The sequence below is a fragment of the Echeneis naucrates genome, chromosome 17 (genome assembly GCF_900963305.1).
Source record: "Echeneis naucrates chromosome 17, fEcheNa1.1, whole genome shotgun sequence".
Classification (NCBI taxonomy): Eukaryota; Metazoa; Chordata; class Actinopteri; order Carangiformes; family Echeneidae; genus Echeneis; species Echeneis naucrates.
Window position 1 is genome coordinate 22,275,029 of NC_042527.1, and position 19,117 is coordinate 22,294,145.

The 19,117-nt window shown below is 40.8% G+C and overlaps 1 protein-coding gene across 1 annotated transcript; it reads left to right on the forward strand.

Moving 5' to 3' along the window:
• The first annotated feature begins 2,054 nt into the window (after positions 1 to 2,054).
• amph (amphiphysin) lies at positions 2,055 to 17,161 on the forward strand. The gene is made up of 22 exons (XM_029525160.1): positions 2,055 to 2,174; positions 5,170 to 5,250; positions 5,464 to 5,518; positions 5,613 to 5,707; positions 5,908 to 6,003; positions 6,081 to 6,188; positions 6,332 to 6,417; positions 6,694 to 6,769; positions 6,976 to 7,058; positions 7,184 to 7,322; positions 9,710 to 9,829; positions 9,915 to 9,998; positions 11,277 to 11,303; positions 11,503 to 11,526; positions 12,071 to 12,301; positions 13,700 to 13,729; positions 13,982 to 14,023; positions 14,242 to 14,610; positions 15,200 to 15,244; positions 15,430 to 15,618; positions 15,714 to 15,815; positions 15,932 to 17,161. The coding sequence occupies exons 1-22, from the start codon at positions 2,106 to 2,108 to the stop codon at positions 16,034 to 16,036; spliced, it is 2,256 nt and encodes a 751-aa protein (XP_029381020.1). The 5' UTR covers positions 2,055 to 2,105; the 3' UTR covers positions 16,037 to 17,161.
• Positions 17,162 to 19,117: the final 1,956 nt, after the last annotated feature.

A 19,117-nucleotide genomic window follows, 5' to 3' on the forward strand; every position in this document is an offset into this window, starting at 1 on the left:
GGTGGTCTTGGAAATAGAGATCCAGAGTCAGAATCAGAGACCACCACTGTGTTTGATGGACCAACTCACACAAGAATCTGGATCACTCAGCTCAAACCCCTGGAGATTCAGCAGTTTCTCTGATGTTTGAGGAAGTAGGGGTCCACCACAGAAACACAGAGATCAGCAGCCTACACCACAGGCAGAAATACTGTTTGTTCAGGGTCCTCCACAATCCCTCATATGGTCCTAATTGTTTCTGGATGCTGCAAGTCTGAGGCTCTGGTCCTGTTGATCTCTGGCTGGTCGTTATGGTTCGGATACTGGTTTATTGATAGCTGCAGGTCTGAGGTTGTGCTTCCCTGGACCATTAGTTCATAGTCTTGTCCTGGTGTTTCTGGTCCTGGTGGCTCTTGTCCTGGACGATCTGGTCCTGGTGGTCAAGTGCTGTGACTGACTGTGCAGGGTCACTCTACTCCGGCTCTGCTCAGTTACTGTAATTATACCTCTCTGCCCGTTTAATCCCTCCCTCCATCCACAGAGGTATTTCCCTGTGAGTCCAACACACACACACACACACATAAACACACACACAAACACACCCAAAGTGAGTAAAGTCTCAGAATATTTCAGGACTGTTTGTGGTGTTTCCTCCTGAATGAACGTCACGACAGAAGAGGAGGAGGAAGGAGGGATGAGGAGGAAGAGTGTCCCTGATTCATTCATACCACACACACACACACACACACACACACACACACACATATACACACATTGATGACTCAGTGCAGTCTCATCACCACATCACGTGGAGGAGAAACTCTGTTGGTGTGAAATTAATTTTTAGACTCAAAAAAGAGTTGTTACAAACGAAGTTGTGCACAGATGGAGCTCACTCAGAACATCTCACACACACACACACACACACACACACACCCTCATACAAAGAAACTATGTGACATCAGCATGCTCTCTGGTGGTGAGACCCAGGGATTACATCTGATCATCAGATCATTTCATCTGTGTGTCTTTTAACAAAGTTAAAACATCATCATTACACAACAACCGCATAACACAATGAAAACATGATTGAAAAACAATTCATGCAATGAATGTTTGATAAAAACACAAAGGAAACACAAAAAAACACAGCTACAATGGACACAGTGGAAACACAAAACAATTACAAAAGAGACACAAAATAAAGACAGAGAAATAAAAACACATTGAAAACATAATGGAAGGACAAAGAAAACAATAGAAACACAATAGAAATACTGGAGAAACAAATGGAATCAGAAAGGAAACCCAACAGAAAAACATGTGACTTACCCTAACCTTAACCCACAGTGGACACACAATGGAAAGACAATAGACACAATAGAAATACATTACAAACAAAATAGAAACATTCAAGAAACCCACTAGAGACAAACTAGAAACACAATTGATACAAATTACAATATAATGGAAACAACAAAAATAAGATGAAAAATAAACTCAACAAATAATAGACGAAAAACACTATAGTGTGAGTCTCTTTTGATGAAGGTCCTGATATTGTGTATTTGTTACACATTGAGACACATTTTATGTTCCATGATTTATTCAGTTATAATTGATCACCATGGGATTAAGATCTCATAGACTGTGATGTCACTTGGATGTCACTGTGTGTGTGTGTGTGTCTGTGAGGGGGGGGGTCCTCACGATTCATCATAAACACTGCCAAACGAATGAAGAAGTCAGACATCAATCATGAACTAATAGTCACTGTAACGCTTCCTGATCATCGACAGTTGACTGAAAGGTGAACGTAGAAATAAAAAACTGTAATCTGCTGAAACACAAACAGTTTCAGTGTCAAACAAATTAAGATGCTGATGCTAAAATATGCTGAGTCAAACTGAACTTGTCCGAAGAGGCTGATTTTCATCAGTTCACCTTAACTGGAAGTGAAAAACTGCGGTTTCATGACAGGAAAACAAGATAGACACGATCCAATCAGCTGACTGTCGCTGTAAAAGCCGCCCTTTGCGCACGCGCGCACTCGAACACACCCCTCCCCCTGTCAGACTCTCTCTCTCCTTGCAGTTAATCCGCCTCGCGCTGTCTTTGCTGTTATCATGGCGGAAATCAAAACGGGAATCTTCGCTAAGAATGTGCAGAAACGGCTGAACAGGGCGCAGGAGAAGGTAGGAGCTGATGGGGGGTGGGGGGCAGGACGGGGGCTGGACAGTGGAGCTGGTTGGAGGTTGCAGGCCTGTGCAGCGTTTGTCTCTGATATCATAAAATGTCTTTCTGATTAATGATGACGTTTTAGATGTTGACGTCATGATGTGTCCGATAATACAAACTCATAAAAACAAGAAAATCGTCAGAAAAGAACGGTGTTGTTTTCATTGGCTGAAATTAATGGCGGATTAAAACAGATCGGAACGCCCCATGGTGACTTCACATGAGGCATGTCACGCATGAATCTCATGTTTTATATAAAGGACAGTGAGCTGGTTTCTTGTTCAGAGGTTGGAGGTTAGCGGTGGGGGTGGAGCGTCTCCGACGGAGAGACGTCAGTGCTACGTCAGCTCAGCTATCTGCATATTAATAGTGAAGGACGTTAATGAGCCAATCAGCTGCTTCCATTCGTTTCTTTTTAATCGTGCGTTACTCAAGTTGCTGTCCGTGGTGCTGAAATGACAATGAGGGTCCTGGCAGAACTGTCCTTGGTCCTGAAACTTTACAGCCGGGAGCTTCTACTGAATGAGCCCGTTTGTTCTCTTCCAGGTAAAACTTCGAGAAAGTTTGCCTTTTTGATGTTTGAAATCAGTTTTGTGATGGTATTTATTTTTGAGCATGACAGAACAGAAACATTTTTGCTGACGGTGACATCTGTGACATTATCAATATCAATACAAGGTCTTCCCTCTACTAGAACAGGGTTAGGGTTAGGGTTAGTAACGCCTCTCTGCTGCATACAGTGACTGATTCAGAAAGTTGATCTCAGTGGGTTTTGTCCTGGAAAAACAATCTTGACAGTTTATATGAAACACTTGGTGGAGCCACTCTGAGCTGAGAAGCTTCACAGCTAAGAGATTGAAACACTTCTTGAAGCATCTTCCAGACACCAAAGAGTGAAGCTGTTCAAATTGTATTTTTGGCAAAAAAACAAAACCATATGCAACATTTTTGCTTACCTTCTGTCAATACCAACAAAAACTATAGGTTCTATAAAATGTAATTATATATTTTTTAGGGCACATAGGGCAGGGCGAATGTTTGTTAGGGAGGTAGTCTGGTCCATTTTTTTTTTTGTACAACAAGTTTCTTGTGTTTACTCTGAATTGTCTTCTTTTTCCCTATTTGGGGTTGCCATGACTTGCATGATTGATTTGACTACCGTTTTTTTTTTTTCTATGCTGGATGCCCTTCCTGCCACAACCCTCCCCATTTATCTGGGCTTGGGACCAGCACACACCTACAACTGGCTTTCTTTGTGGCTGGGATTTGAATCCAGGCCCCAAGCATGAAAAGTATACACTCCACCACTGAGCTACAGTGGATAAAATATGTATTGAACATGTCACAATTTTTCTTCAGTCAATATATTTCTAAAGGTGCTACCGACATGAAATTTGCATCAGCTGTCGGTAACAACTCATGCAAAGAAATCAAATCTTTGATGTCAATAAATTAAATTATGTGTAATAAAATGAAAGGACACAGGGAAAAAGTATTGAACACACTTACTTAAATGTATTTAATACTTAGTACAAAAGCCTTTGTTGGTAATAAAAGCTTCAAGATGCCTCCTGTATGGAGAAACTAGTTGCATGCATTGCTCAGATGTGATTTTGGCCTATTCTTCCACACAGTCTTCAAATCTTGAAGGATCCGTGGGCCTCTTCTATGAACTCTTTAGTTCTTTCCATAGATTTTCTATTGGATTCAAGTCAGGTGATTGGCTGGGCCATTATAGCAGCTTTATTTTCTTGTCTTGCTGAAATGTCCACCCTTGCATCATCTTCCTCATCCAGGTAGATGGCAGCAGATTTTTATCCAGAAGGTCTTTTCCATTCATCCTTCTTTCAATTACAGGCCAGTTTGCCAGTGTCGTATGCTGAAAAACAGCCCCACACCATGATATTCCCATCTCCAAACTTCACTGTTGGTATGTTGTTTTTGGGGTGATGTGCTGTGCCATTTAACCTTCAAACATGGTGTGTATTATAAGAGTTCAATTTTGGTCTCTTCTTACCAAACTATATTCACCCAGTATTTCACAGGCTTGTCAAAATGTTGTGCAGCAAACTTAAAAACAAGCTTCAACATGAGTGCTTTCTTATTGTTTTCTTTGTACCTGCTAATTCCAGGTCTTTCTGAAGCTCTCCACAAGTGGTCCGTGGCTCTTTGAAACTCTCCTGATAATTCTTTCAACTCCTCTGTCAGAAATCTTGCGTGGAGCACATAATGGCCTGTTTATGGTGAAATGATGGTTCCACTTCCGGATTATGGTCCCAACAGTGCTCAATGGAACATTCAGAAGTATAGAAATTCTTCTGTAACCAATTGCCATCAGTATGTTTTGCAGCAATAAGGTTGCGATAGCCTTTTGCGCATTCTTTACATTTCCCCATTATGAGATGTTTCCTTTTTTTTCCAACACCTTGGCAATGAGACACCTTTTTATGGGCTATCAATTGGAACTGAACCAACTGATATTAATTTGCACTAAGGGGCAGGATTGCGTTCTTATTACTGAAAGGCTTTTGGTGCATTTTTGCACCTCAATTTCTCCATGTGTTCAATACTTTTTCCCTGTGTCATTCCATTTGATCACACCTAACTTAATTTATGGACATCTAAGGTTTGATTTCCTTGCATGTGTGGGTTGCATGGGTTTCTAACATCTGGTGAAAATGTCACCTTAGTAGCAGAAATGTATTTAATGAGAAAAATTGTGACGTGTTCAATACTTATTTTACCCGCTGTACATCCCTGGGCCTTAATATAACCATAATAATCTTTTTAATCAATAATCAATTTTTATGTTTCGTTCACATTACATTGATTGTGTTGCACAGAATACACACATATAATAAAAATATAACTAAACTATCTGTCTATGGCTTTTTTGTAGAAATGAGACGTGTTTGGATAAACAACATTGTATTGGTGTGTATCTTTTTTCAGGTTCTACAGAAGCTGGGAAAAGCAGATGAAACCAAAGATGAACAGTTTGAACAGGTGGTCATTAATTTCAGGAGACAGGAGGTAAGAAATGTCATTAACTTGTTCAGTCAGTGGCTTCAGACATAAAATGAATCAACAGAGGCACTAGAATAAACACCTGACAGACTGGGAATTAAGGTCACCACAGTTAATCCTGATGGGAAAGTTAATGTCTGGACCATCTCAGATTGACAATCCACGCAATCATGTATGTGTCTGAAAACAAGAAACAACTGATCTCTCTCTCTTTTCTAGAGTGAAGGCTCTCGGCTGCAGAGGGAGATGAAATCTTACATGTCTGCCATAAAAGGTGAGCAGCAGCAGTTCCCTCTTCACTTTCTTCTTCTTCAAAAGTTAAGTAATCATCACATATTGATCCACTGACTTTGTTTTGAATCCTGCAGGAATGCAGCAGGCCTCCATCAATCTGACCCAGTCTCTACATGAAGTCTATGAGCCAGACTGGCATGGGAAGGATGATGTCATGACTATTGGGAAGGTTAGGATGCAAAAAATGCTCACATAAATGGAATATATTTGAACAAATGACAAACAGATGTCAGTGTAGGAGACAGAAAGTGTTACAGTGTTAATGACAGCTAAAATGTCCGGGAGAGTGTCAGCATGCCAGTATTGATATTGAATCAGTGTAACTTTAACGTGTTGCTGTGAGGACATTGGTTAATATGTCTTCTCCAGGATTGTGATGCGTTGTGGGAAGACTTCCATAACAAACTGGTGGACTCAACACTGCTGAACCTGGACGCTTACCTGCAACAGTTCCCAGACCTCAAGGTAACAAACACTTTTTACTCCTTTGTACACATTTTTATTTTGATTCAAACTTGAAAAGTGAAAGTGAGGCATTTCAGACTCGTGTGGCTAAGCGGAGCAGGAAACTCATCGACTACGACAGCGCTCGCCACCATGTTGAGACTCTGCAGGCATCTGGAATGAAGAATGACCGCAAAATAATGAAGGTGAGTCCATTCTGCTGACATCAGTCTTGATGGAGGCTTCAGAAAACAAAGTTATCACATAATAGTTGTTCAGATGACACAGCAATATAGCATGTGCTTCCTGCACAGTTGTTGCGTGAAGTTCATGGTATATTTATCTGCAGGCAGAAGAAGAACTGAAGAAGGCTCAGCGAGTGTTTGATGAACTGAATGTGGGTCTACAGGATGAATTACCAACTCTGTGGGACAGGTGAACCACATTGTGATTTCATGTTGCGTCAGTGCTGTATAAACCTTGCTGTTTCTTCCTCCTTTGAGAGTTTCTCATATTTCAATCACAGATAATGAAAAATATTCATCTGAACCTATGGTTTCACCTAAGATACTCCAGAGACACTTGGTCTGCTAAAATGCGATGAGATCCGCTGAGTTAATGAAACAACACTTTAATCATCTAGAGACAAATTACAACATACAATCAGCACCAATCTGCACCGGCTCTTGTATCTCTCTTTGTTCTCTGCAGCCGCGTTGGCTTCTACATTGGAACTTACAAGAGTGTGACAAGTCTGGAGGCAAAGTTTCATAGAGAGATCTCTCTGGTGAGATTTCCACATAAATCCATTGCTGCTTTGACTTTTACATAATTCGAAGGAGTAGAAGATAATACATCATCTCTGTACCAACATCACATCTTCCTTGGCACAGGAGTCTGTGTTGATGTCAAAATATAAATGTCAAGATGAACCAGTATTTTGTAGAGAGGGATAAATCTGAAAATCAAGTTTCAGTAAATATTCCTGTTCAGGTTTGCAGGCAACTGTATGAAGTGATGACCAAACTGGCTGAGCAACACTCTGACAAAATGTTTACCATCCAAGGGGCACCAAGGTTGGTATGAGTTTCCCCCTGCTGGGAGCTGCCTTTACATTCAGAAAATCTGAGCACAGATTTTAATCTGTTTACCTGAGATGACTTTATGTTGTGTGATTTGTGGTTTCCATTAAATGCCTTAGTGACTCTGGTCCGCTACGACTTGCGAGAACCCCATCACCACCGGAGGATGAAAGTCCACCAGAGAGTCCAGATGCCAGTTCCAATCATATGCTCCGCCCTGTCTCACCTGGACCACCACGGCCTAAATCACCAATACAGGTAGGTCTGATCCCAACGTGATTCTGGGATAGTAATAAATAAAATATAACAGAGTTGGCAGCTATACATGATATATTACTGAATGTTAAAGATAATTTCACTGCTAGTTATAGATGATATAGCTAAGCCGATAAATATTTGGATATTGACACAATTTTCAGCACTTTGGTGGAGGGCAGATATAAAACACTCCCACACTATTCACCTGGTTTGGATGTAAATACCCTCAAATTAAAGCTGGAAATCTGCACATAAGTGACACATCATTTCTATGAACTTCATGCAGCATCGTGTTCCTGCCTGCACCTGTGTTAAATAGCCCCTCCTCCTGCTGTCATCTCTCCCTATTCTACCCAACCTTGCCCCCCACCCCCATCTCTCTCTCTCTCTCCTTCACTCTCCCTCTCCCTCTGTCCCTCTCTCAACCCAAACAGTCCCCAGCCTGGTTCTGCCCAAGGTTTCTGCCTCTTAAAGGAAGTTTTTCCTTCACATGGGGGAATCTGTTGGGTCTCTTTAAATAATTTTATAAAGAGTTTGGTCTTGACCTGCTCTTCGTGTAAAGTGCCTTGATGTAACTTTGTTATGATTTGGGGCTTTATAAATAAATCAGATTTAATTTGAAATCATTGTGGTGATATACAGAGTAGAAATGCTGAAAATTGTGACAGAAATATTTATGGACCTAACTATATTACTGATTGTTATAGATTATTAGAATTATAGATTTTTAGAGATATCGGAAAATAAACCAGCAGACAGTGTTTATCAAACATGATACATACATATGTTAAGTTATCAACCTGAACTGGGTGTTGACAGTTCAACAGTACAAACTTCAAAGTAACTTTCTGTTTGTTTGTTTGTTTTTTTTTCCTGCGCACTTTTATCTGTTGTTGGTGAGTGAACACCTGACATTGGCTTTTATCATCTCTCTGTTACCGTGAATATTTATTAGATCTGTAACGCTAGACTTGTTATAGGTAGTTGATTCCTGACAATAGAAAACAGATGTTTTCTATCGTTGGTTTATCAGATTTGACTACAGTGTGACCTTCGCCATTACATATTTGTCAACCTCATTTGGACAAATATGGATTTGTAAATGATGTCACACCATTGTGCTTCTATCAAAGCTTCATCCAGTCAGTTCAATGTAACATACGCATAACAGAGCCATAACATATTTCTCAGTTTTTACGTCAGATGGTGGATCATCATAATGATCACAATAAGAAACTGACCCTCACACATGGTCTCTGTTACTGTAAAGAAGCCTAAACTGGTCAAACATTATGAAGTGGGAGGAGGTCCGTCAGACATTTCAAATGATGAACTACAATCACAAAGTAACTGGTTCTTGGTCTGTTGTTGTATATGAGCAAGAAACTTCCCATCAGAGTGCAGGCAGTGCAGAGCAAAGTTCAGTTCATTTTCACCTGCTCAGTTTTTAGTGAAGCAGCCATGGAACTTTGTTCTGGTAACAACAATATAAATAAAGCATTATGCGGAAGGAAACATACTGATGACATCAGCTGGTGCCAGTTCTCTCTATTCATATACAGGCTGTTGGACCCCTCAATGTTGTATTTCTGTTAATTTGAAATTAATATGTGATTTATTTTGGACAGAAAGTGTCTCTAAATTCTACATATATATTTTTATGCCTCAGATTTATTTAAAGACTTTCGATAAGACAATATCACTAACTGGAGCAATCAGCTAGGAAACTTATGGATCCTCCCACTTCACAACAAGTATGAATAGCTGTTTAGTGTTGGAATGTTGATTGTGACTGTGAAATCAATCAGGGGTCTTTACTACGAAGCAGGATTTGGATTTAGCGAGGTAACTTCAGGTTGAACCCCGGGTATTTGTTCTCATGAACATGGATCATTGGTGATGAGCCGGATATCAGATCACAGATATTAAATGTTTCTATGTTTTATATTCAGTATTTTAACTTCTGTATGTACACGCTTGGCATTCTGTTGTCAGCAGTCCTTCATTTGGAAGTTGCAACAGTTTTGCTTTTAGCTTTTATTATGTCCTTGAATTCCTCTAACTTGTTTATGATTGTTTATGATATCTCGAGGTTCATTAGTGAAGTAAGCCGCTCTGTTAGAAACCTGCTGTGCAATTGCCTATGTTCACTATTGGCAAGATGATGATAACTCCACCCCCTTAATGTACATGTGCAGATAACTAGACAGGCCAAACCTGGTTGATTCAGGGAAGTGACTGTGTTGTAGGACTGGCAAATGTGATTGAGGATGTTAGATTGAGTGAATCCAGATCAGTGGAACATTTCCTGGGTATGGTAAAGTTGCTTCGTAGTTCAGGAGCCTGGTTTGAGTGGACTGGTTCATCCTTGTCATCTTTTCTGTCAGTTTAAAAAGGGACCACCAGTGCCCCCTCCACCAAAGGTCACACCAACAAAGGAGGTAGCAGAGGAGCAGATTATTGACCTGTTTGGAGGAGAATTTTTACCTGCACCATCACCTTCACAGGTGTGTTGGTTTGTGCTGCTTCATTTTCTTCTCTGTAGTTTGTTGTTCTTGTCTGTTAATTTGTTTGTTTTCCGGTTTTTTGCAGCCTAATGAACGACCTGGAGAGTCTCTTCTTGACCTGGACTTTGAAGCATTTCAGCCAGATGAAAGCGTTTCACCAATACCTCAGGTTCTTTCCATTAAAGGACCTTTTCACCCACTCAACTCAACTTTATTTATATAGCACTTTAAAAATAACCACAGCTGAAACAAAGTACTGTACATAAATAGGCAAAACAACAGAAAAACAATGAAATGAATAAAATTAAACAGGAATAAACACTTGTTTTTTCAAAACAACAAAAAACAAAACAGTAAATAAAGAGAACAAGAGCAGAGTCTCATTCAGGGTTGAAAGCAAAGAAATTAAAATGGGTTTTAAGACGGTTTTTAAAAATGGACAGTGATTGGGCTTGTCTAATGTGCAATGGTAGCTCGTTCCATAATTTAGGAGCCGCAACAGAGAAAGCTCGATCCCCTCTGAGCTTCCATTTTGACCTCGGTACCTCTAGGAGGAGCAGATCACCTGACCTGAGACACTGAGCAGGAAAATAGGGGTGAAGGAGCTCAGTGAGGTAAGGAGGGGCAAGACAATTATAAGATTTAAAAATAAATAAAAGAATCTTGAAATGGACTCTAAAGTGCACAGGCAGCCAGTGGCGGGAGGCCAGAATGGGAGTTGTGTGCTCCCTCTTACATACTCCAGTTAAAAGGTGAGCAGCTGTGTTTTTCACTAACTGGAGACATGTGAGGGAGGACCAACTGACTCCAATTCAAGTGCATCACAGTAACATTACAGCTGAGATGTGATAAAGGCATGGATTACTGTTTCAAAGTGCTTTTGTATGAGGAAAGGTTTCACCTTTGCCAGCTGCTTAATCTGGAAAAAGCTGGACTTCACCACTTTGCCGATATAATTTATAATCACTGTCCATCTTAACACCCAAGTTTGAAACAGTTGGCTTTACATAGTCTACCAAGGGGCCCAAGTCAACAGGAGGGGGCTCACATGGGCCACTGGGGCCAAACACCATCACTTCTGTTTTTTTCTCATTAAAATGTAAAAAGTTTAAGGCCATCCAGGCTTTGATGTCTTCAAGACATGACAGTAGTGGTGTGAGGGAAAAAGCATTCTTCTTTTTCAGTGGCACATATATCTGACTATCGTTAGCATAACAATGGAAAGAGATACCATGCCCCCAACCAGGGGCCTCAAAATCGACCCCAACAGCATGTTGACACGAAGTCCACAACTGAACACATTGTGTCAGATCAAAAGGTTTCATTAGAACAACTTGCTGACTGTCTGAGAGTAGAAACTAATCTTTTGACATCTATCTGTGACCGATAGTGAAGTATACAGTATGTAATGTGTGATTAACGCTAAAATGCGATGTGCCCCTTCCAGACAGCTATACCCTGGGATATGTGGTCGGTAAGTCTTTTAAGATTCGCAACTCATTATTCTTGTCTTGTATTTATGTTACATTATTTTGAAATTCATTTACACAACTGACACAAACCATCACAAATGAGTTGATGCTGGTTTTATGTTCAGATTATCCTTTAGAAAGAAAACTTGGTCTGTGTTTACAGATCTAAGCTTCTCTTTGCTTGCTTTTTCTTTTTTAAAGGGAAATGCACAAACAGTTCAGCCTGTAAGTATTCACAATAACACCACTGTCATTGAAACTGGAGACATAACTGATAATTGTCTCCACAGTGATAATTTTCCATGTAGAACATCATTGATTTCACCAACAAATTACTTTATGTAACCTTTGACCTTATTTTACTCTTATTTTTTCTTTTCTTTTATCTCATGTTTTTTGTTGACATCAAGTCAAAGTCAAACTCAAATTTACTGTCTGTTCTTCTGCACATACAAGATACACAGAGGAATCAAAATTACATTTGTTCTTTTGTCCTCTACAGTGTAACATAGAACCAAAGAAAATAAGGTGGAGAATATGGAAGAGGAGAGAGATATACTTATAAAGGGGCAGAAAAAACCTATAGATTTTTCTTGTTGATTTCGCAATATATTTGAAAGAATGATGCAAAACATCCAGCTTGTGCTTTAAATTCCACCTTATTCTGTTGCACTGTCTGTACAGCCTTTCTGTAGGTCACATACCGTTAACTCTAACCTTCAGCAGGGAGGAGACAAACTTTAACTCTTCATTCCCTGCCATTTCTAAGCAGGCTGCAGATTCTGGCTTCATCGCTGACTGGTCTGCAGACTTTGGGCCAGCATCAGCAAATGGAGATGTTTCTTCAAGAGTCGAGGCCCCCGCTGCAGAGCTGGAAGGGGTGCCTGATGGGGCACAGGGTGGGCCTCAGGGTTGGCCGCAGGCTGATGGCTGGCAGCCATGCAGAAACACAGCTACATCCCTTCAAAACAGGGAGAAAGCCGCAGCCCCTGAGGATGAGGTTAGCAAGCGGGTCCCTCAAACTAACACAAACCTTCATCCCACTGCCACCAGGGGCGATGAAGATGAGACAGGCCAAGCAGATTCAGGGGTGTGCAGAGCAGAGCTTGAAGACCGCAGGACATCCACCCCAGGGTTTATTTTCACCAACGAATATGGTGAACAGATTGAGGACAGCACTGAGGACAGAAGAGAAAAGTGGTCCAGGTCCCCAGATGGTTCTGGGTCTGAATATGAGACTGCTGAAGAGTGGGGGGAGGGAGGTTTGGGGGGAGGGTGGGCTAGTGCCGATGATGAACTTTCATATGATGATGGTCCCATAATGAATGCCTCAGATGGGGGTGCAGGTAGAGCTGATGGTGCAGCAGCAGACTTGTCTGAGATGAGAGAAATTTGCAGAGAGGTTTGTGAGACACAGGGAGGAGGTGAATTTGACTCAGTTACATCAGGTGAAAAACAGGAAGGAGGCGCATTTGATTCAGATCCCTTCGCTGAACCACAGGGGGGGCGTGCATTTGATTCAGATCCCTTCACTGAACCGCAGGGAGGGGCTGCATTTTATTCCGATCCCTTCGGTGAACCGCAGGGAGGGGCTGCAATTTATTCAGATCCCTTCGGTGAACCGCAGGGAGGGGGTGCAATTTATTCAGATCCCTTCGGTGAACCGCAGGGAGGGGCTGCAATTTATTCAGATCCCTTCGCTGAACCACAGGGAGGGGGTGCATTTGATTCAGATCCCTTCGCTGAACCACAGGGAGAGGGTGCATTTGATTCAGATCCCTTTGCTGAACCACAGGGAGAGGGTGCATTTGATTCAGATCCCTTTGCTGAAATATTGTCTGAAAAAAAGGGAGGAGGGTTTGAATTTGATCCCTTTGCAAAGTCACCAGGAGAAGGTGGGGTCAGGATTGCTGGGGTCAGGAGTGAGTGGGATGGAGACCCTTTTGCCAACAATTTTCCAGCAGCACCGTCAGGGCATGAAGGTGACAGCTTTGAGTCTCCTATCACTGCCAGTGTCACAGATGTGAACATTCCCAGAATTCACAAAGAACCAGAGAATTCAGACATGTCCGAAGATGAGGCCACAAACCGGAGATTGGGAAAGTTGTACCAAGAACTAGATACAGAACAGGAAGAGGTACTTGACTTTCTCACTCCTTCGGTGTAGTAGATTAGCTCAGAATAGAACTCCGTCGATTCCCTCTCCTGCATTCTTCTCTCCTGCAGACTCACAAAATGAATGTAGTCTTCCTGAGATGTGGACCCCACCTGAGCTCCTCCCATCCATCCTATTGCTTTGTCATTTTGTTAATTCCATATTTTTTTGTTGTATGTATCTCATTCAGTTATCTGAATCAAAGTGTTTCTTGCACTAATGTGTGTCTCTAAATCTATTCAGGTGACCAACACATTCAATGGAATTTCACAGGTGCGTTTCTTTGAAGAATGAAACTGCAGTTCATTGATGAACTTGAATTGCTGTGGGTGGTTCAAGTCCAATCACAGTGACTTTGACCTGTGTCACCTGATTGTATTGTGTCATCTAATGTTCTTTTCCCTTAATGTTTCCTTTTCTAATGTCCTACTCCTTTTTCAACCTCTTCTTTGTCTTCTTTGAGGGTTAAAATAATTTATTAACAAGCATGTTTCATTCTAATTCTTCTTCTCATGTGTTGTGAAGGAAGCCTCTGCCCCATCCTTTTTTGCTGATTTTGATAAGATGGTAAGTTTTAAGTAACATGAGCAATCTGTCACTGAAAGTACCTTGTTTTCATTATAAGGGATGTTGTATATTCTTTGTATCTCATGACTTGCCTGAGACCTAGCTTTTGTGTGTGTGTGTGTGTGTGTGGTGGTGGGGGGGGGGGGGGGGGGGTTTGATGATTTCTGGGGCTTTTACTGAAGCCTTTAGAGGGTTGATCACAATCTTCTCTTCAAAAGAACCAAGCTAATGCTGAATCAGCTGGGGCCCCTGGAACCTCCGAGTCAAAACTTACCAAGGAGCAAGACCAACCTGCAGTCTCCCCTATTGGAGACCAACCTGCAGCTTCCTCTCCCGAAGGAGAGCTTGAGGAACATCCATCTCCCTCTAGTGGAGAAGAGGAAAAAGGTGCAGCACTCATAACTGGAGAGGAACCTTCAGTTCTACCTGCTGGAGATGAACCTGTAGCCCCCCCTGCTGGGGACGAGTCTGCAGCCCCCCCTGCTGGGGACGAGTCTGCAGCCCCCCCTGGTGATGCCGAACCTGCAGCCCCCCCAGCTGGAGAAGAAGTCATAGAGACTGCTGGCAGCCCGAAGGATAAACCAGCTGTGAGTCAAAGTGTTGATCCCAGTAGTTCAATAATCACTCCACTGGTATTTATGGTTATCATCGTGATCATAACTTTTTTGACCATACCCTTTGCTATCATCTTCATTAGTATTATCACTTAAATATCATCTTAACCACAACCATGATTGTCATTACCTTCACTGTGTGAAATAGTGTCATCCGTAAAATAGGAGGCCTTCATATATATATATATATATATATATATATATATATATACACACTACACCTTCAAACCATCAAATTATTTTTATTAGGACTGTTTCTTACTGAACTGACAGAGTCCTGAACTTTTGGTTGCTTTTGTCAAATCTTCTTCCTTGAGTCATTCAAAGAAATCAAAATACGTTACTCTCTCTCTTCCCTCAGAGCAGTAAGCCCAGCAGTACATGTTGGGGGTGCTCACTTTGTACCGTAGTCATGTGGAGAGATTTGATTGGTTTTAGTTTTATAGCCATAATTACCCCCAGAGAACTCACACAGATCGACGCTGCAGCACAGATGGTGATTTTATTCCTGGGGGTTTGTTAAATTTGTGTTAAGGTATAAATGTGATCCTCTTCTCCTCAGTCACTGCTTGCATCTCCCAGCACTGAGAAGCCAGAGCTTGGTGAGGTATGTAGTTTTGCTCATGTAGTTTTGATAACATTTTCTTAGCATGGATTGAAAACATGTTTCTTTACAATGAAAGATTTATTAAATGATTAGATTTATGAAAGCTTTGTTTGTGTGTGTGTGTGTGTGTTTGAGAGCCTGTTAAAGGTGGCTGTTGGGTAGTTCATGCTATTTGTCTCCTGTAGGAAAAGATGCCAATTCCTTCTGTGGTTATTGAACCTGCCTCCAGTAATGAAGGTGATGATGACCGTGATGTTGACATAATCTCCCCCAGTGCTATAAGTGACAATGGTGTCTCCACTGAAAACCGGACAGTCAAACACATGAGTCCATCAGGTGGAGCATCAGGACTCCCTGAAGACTTCCTCTATAAGGTTGGAATTCCTTAACGTGCTGATCTTTGGGTTTTTGAGTAGACGGTGAAGATTTAGCAGTTTGAACAGGTGCTGCTGGTCTCTTCATTCGGTAGGTGGAGACGATGCATGACTTTGAAGCAGCAAATTCAGATGAACTTGAACTGAAAAGAGGTGATGTGGTGTTGGTGGTTCCAACTGCTTCAGTAGAGGATCAGGTGAGTACAGAAGCTGAAATGTGAACCCCCAAGAATTCATGTAGATTAGCTGTAGAAAGGAATAAATTAACAGCTCTACATGAGTACTTGAGGTTAAATGTTGTGTTTTGTTGCAGGATGCAGGCTGGCTCACGGGAATCAAAGAAAGTGACTGGCTAACACTTGGAGTTGCTGCCCAAAAAGGATTGTTCCCAGAAAACTTTACCCAGCAAATTGAGTAAAAGCTGCTTTAGATGCAGAGAAAACCAGAAGAAATTTGAAACACTGGTGTCAGCATGCAACTAACCCATCCTAAGATAGGTTGGGGTCTCCTGCAGCTTCCGGCTGGACATAAAAAGATTTTCTGTGGTTGATAAAACTCTTCCCTCTACTTAAAATACTCTCGTGCTCATTAATAGTAGTACTTTACCCAGCAGGAATATGAAAGCAGGGTGTGATAGTATGACTTTTTGTTCCTGGAAGCAAGATGGTGCTTGTTGAAGAAGTGTCTATATGGTCACATTTACAGCTACATGAAGTGGGTTTTTTTTTTTTGTAGAGAACAAAATGAGAAAGATGGAAGACTGCGTCTTTTGTTTCTCTGCTGTGGAGTAAACTGGATTCTGTAGTGCTGTGATATATGTCAGTGTTTTTGAGTGCAACATGAAACTCTTGATTTTGTTGTTTGTTCCAGACACATTATTGCTGTTACCATTCAATCACTGTTAGTGCATTTCTGTGTTATGATTGTGTAGTGACATTTCTTTGGCATCTGTGGGCAAATAACATATTGAAGAGGTTTGACATGTATTTGCCAAAATATTATTTATATTTGTTATTTGATTGATAACTAATGCACATCTTGAAGGAAAATCTAAAATTATTCAGATGTAAAACTTAAAAATGAAATGAAAACTATGTAGATCATGATACCAAAATGATAAAACAAAATATCACATAAAAATGACATTTGCAAGAAATCGAACAAGTTTGTGCATCAACAACAACCTATGTTGTCAGATAGGGTTAGGTTAGGGTCCCCATATTCCAGATGTTCTGTATATCAAAACTGATCTTCCCTTAGTAGTGATGTTTGACCTGAGCGTAGACAGTTTGGGATGTACATATGATAAACATTAATGTCATGATCAATAAATGAGTTAACAATGAGGTAAACTTTGTCATATCTTTTATTTACCAGACCCAGTCACTAATCTCACCCTAACCCCATCCACAACCACCACATGTCAGGGCCCATCGATTGTCTAGTCTAGATGGGGTTCTTTTTTTATTTTGAAAGCCCATTTGCTGTTTCCTGTGTAGTTCCTGCCTGTGTGATTTGTGATTGTTTCCACCTGCGTGTTGGGTTAGGGTTAGGTAGACATGGGACCAGGACCAGCGCGTTCAGCGCCCCTGAATTATGTCTGGCGGACGAAATTTTGACCAAGTGCGGAGGCCAAAATCCACCAGGTAGAAAGTGGTTAGGAGCACGTTTTGGACCATTTGGAGTCATTTGGTACCTATTTTGAAGTGTTAGGGTTAGAGGGTTAGGGAATAGGGATGATGGGTTAGGGTTAGGGTTAAGGTTTGAGGTAGGAAAGGGGCATATCCCGTAAAGGGATGTCCCCTGAGGCACTCGCCCTTCCCAGGGATCCCCGGACCCCCTACTTAGATGAATTTTGTTTTATTATTTTATCTTGTCCCACTCCAGATTGGTTTTTAATAAAGATTTTAATCCTCCCCTTGTGTCAATTTGTTTTTATTCCATATTTTAGGTTCTAATTTATATTATCAATTCCCATATTTCTCTTTCCATCATTTTCCATTCTTTTCCCCTTCCGTTTTTCCTTCCTTCCTCCTTTCCTAACTCTCCTTCCTTAACTTCCCCCCTCGCCATCAGCTTCACATCATCCTTCCTAGTCAACTTTACCTCGGCACTGCCACCTCCCTATTATTTCTCTTGGCCTCTATTTGGGGTATTTCTCTTCCCGGGCCTTTTTACTTCTGTACTTGGGTTTTGGTTGGTCAGCGGGCAAACGACTAACTTAGGCTTCCATCAGCTAGGCATATTTGGGTTAGGGTTAGGCTTCAAAATTTGAATTTGGTTAGGGTTAGGGTTAGAAACTCGATTTGAGATTAGTCAAGTCCAATTAGGTTAGGCTCATATGTAGAATTTTTAATATAATTTAGATTAGGGTTAGGGTTGGGTTAGGGTTAGTGTGGGTTGGGGTTTATACTAAACTTTAGTGCACTGGCCTAACTGTCTGAAAGTGAGAATGGAATATGGAGATAGAAAAGTTTTTGTTTTCTTTTGTCTTTTCTAAAGGTATGAAAGTAGGTTTCCTTCCTCCTACTCCAGAACTACCGTGGCTCACCTGGAAAGCAGAGGGCCCAGGCGCAGGAGAACCGGGTTCGACTCCCCGCCTGGGCGCCAGCACCAACTCTCCAGCCGACGGAGGGTTAGGGTTAGGGTTAGGGCGAGAAAACTGAGCCTGTCCTCGATTGAGGACAGGAGGGGCACGGTCCTTCCCCCACGTCCTTCCCCCACCCAGGTCCCGGGATGGTTGACGGTGGCGCCCTCTACCATAATGCACCACCGTCCAACCTTGGTCATTCTGACCCATATTGGGTCTTTTAATCTCTTTTGTGTGTGGTTTGTTTATTTGTTTATTTATTGTTTGATTTTTGTTGAAGTCGCCTTGGTTATTCTAATTAATTATTTATTGTTTTAAATTACTATTTATTAAGTATGATATGTATTAATAATGTATTTATATAATAAAACCAAAGGCAACCAAATGAATGAAATGAAAAAAAATTTTTTATTAAAAAAATAATAAAACAATTTGTTTTTAATAAAAAATTAAATCAAAATAAGTACACCCAGATCGCGACGTTTCGACTGTAATAAGTCTTCTTCAGGCGTGGGTGTACGTAAAAAACGTGTATGTGTGTGTGTGTGAGAGAAATGTATGTGATGTTATCCTTGCGAGCTTCAGAAAGAGAATGAGTCTGTGAGTATGTTTCCCCTTTTATACCCTCCTACTAGCTTTCCTTATTTATCGGTTTTTCTTAACTTTGTTTCCCAGTTTTCCAATTTGCTTTTTTTGAGATCGGTTTTTTGTTTTTACATGTTAATGACTGTTTTAACTAAAAATCTAATGAAATAATGTAAGAAATAATGAAATAATATATTTTTTTAATTATAACACAAAATATAGTTTATTATTATAGATAATATTTATTTATTATTTATTTATTTATAAATCTATTTATATTTAGTTTCTAATTTTTTCGTTAAAATATTTATAGTATTTATAATA

Bases quoted from the DNA above. Each gene is read 5' to 3' on its own strand.
- amph (XM_029525160.1), top strand. From the start codon at position 2,106: ATGGCGGAAATCAAAACGGGAATCTTCGCTAAGAATGTGCAGAAACGG. The intron at 5,708-5,907 runs GTTAGGATGCAA...TGTCTTCTCCAG, and splicing joins ATGTCATGACTATTGGGAAG to GATTGTGATGCGTTGTGGGA. The intron at 9,830-9,914 runs GTGTGTTGGTTT...GGTTTTTTGCAG, and splicing joins CTGCACCATCACCTTCACAG to CCTAATGAACGACCTGGAGA.